This window comes from Vombatus ursinus, unplaced genomic scaffold (assembly GCF_900497805.2).
Source record: "Vombatus ursinus unplaced genomic scaffold, bare-nosed wombat genome assembly UNPS02014817.1, whole genome shotgun sequence".
Classification (NCBI taxonomy): Eukaryota; Metazoa; Chordata; class Mammalia; order Diprotodontia; family Vombatidae; genus Vombatus; species Vombatus ursinus.
Window position 1 is genome coordinate 4,860,322 of NW_020954595.1, and position 760 is coordinate 4,861,081.

Below are 760 nucleotides of genomic sequence, written 5' to 3' on the forward strand. Positions count from 1 at the left end.
CAACCCCCGTTAGGCAGCCTCCAGTCCTCCACAGTCCCACAATGCTCATCGTCACGCCTCCCTGGAGGCGGCCATCTTGGTTGCTGGTAAGTGGGAGCCGCAGCAGGGACGCGAGGGGCGTCTGCGCCTGCGCCCAGTCTTGCGCCTGCGCCTGCGCCTGCAGTGTCTGCGCCTGCGTGTGCGCCTGCGCCGTGAGCCGACACCCCCCACCCCCTCCGCCCCGTTACCCTACTGACTGAGGACCCGGTGGGCTGCCGGGGGCCGGCGGCGACCATGACCCAGGCAGAGAAGGGAGACCCGGAGAACGGGAAGGAAAAGGGCGGCGAGAAGGAGAAGGAGCAGCGCGGCGTGAAGCGGCCCATCGTGCCCGCGCTGGTGCCCGAGTCCCTGCAGGAGGTGAGGCCGCCCCGGAGCTCCGGGAGCGAGCCCGTGGGACCCTGGACCCAGACCTGGGAGCGCGGCCCGGCCCACCCCCGGGGAAACTGAGGCAGGGGCTTGTCTCCTCCGCTGGAGCCCCCGATGGTGCTTGTGGACTGACTGAGTGACCGCGGGCGGTCGTCCTGGGACCAAGCACAGGGTCTCCAGCCCTGCCCCTGCCCTAGAGGGGGTCCGGGGGGCAGGGGTGCTTGGCCACGTGTTTCTGAGACCCTACTGTGTGCTGGGGCACAGGGGCAGAGATGGAGCCCCACTGGGTGCTGGGCACAGGGACAGAGATGGGGTCCTACTGTGTGCTGGGGACACAGGGGCAGAAATGGAGCCC

At 70.0% G+C, this 760-nt stretch overlaps 1 protein-coding gene across 2 annotated transcripts in view; it reads left to right on the top strand.

Annotated features, from left to right (window-relative positions):
• The first annotated feature begins 209 nt into the window (after window positions 1-209).
• ACTR8 (actin related protein 8) overlaps window positions 210-760 on the top strand; it is a 12,335-nt gene continuing 11,784 nt past the window's right edge. For both annotated transcript variants that reach the window (XM_027835930.1, XM_027835931.1), the window contains exon 1: window positions 210-396. In XM_027835930.1, coding sequence (XP_027691731.1) covers window positions 274-396 — 123 coding nt within the window. In that variant the 5' untranslated portion in view covers window positions 210-273. The remainder of the gene's footprint in view (window positions 397-760) is intronic.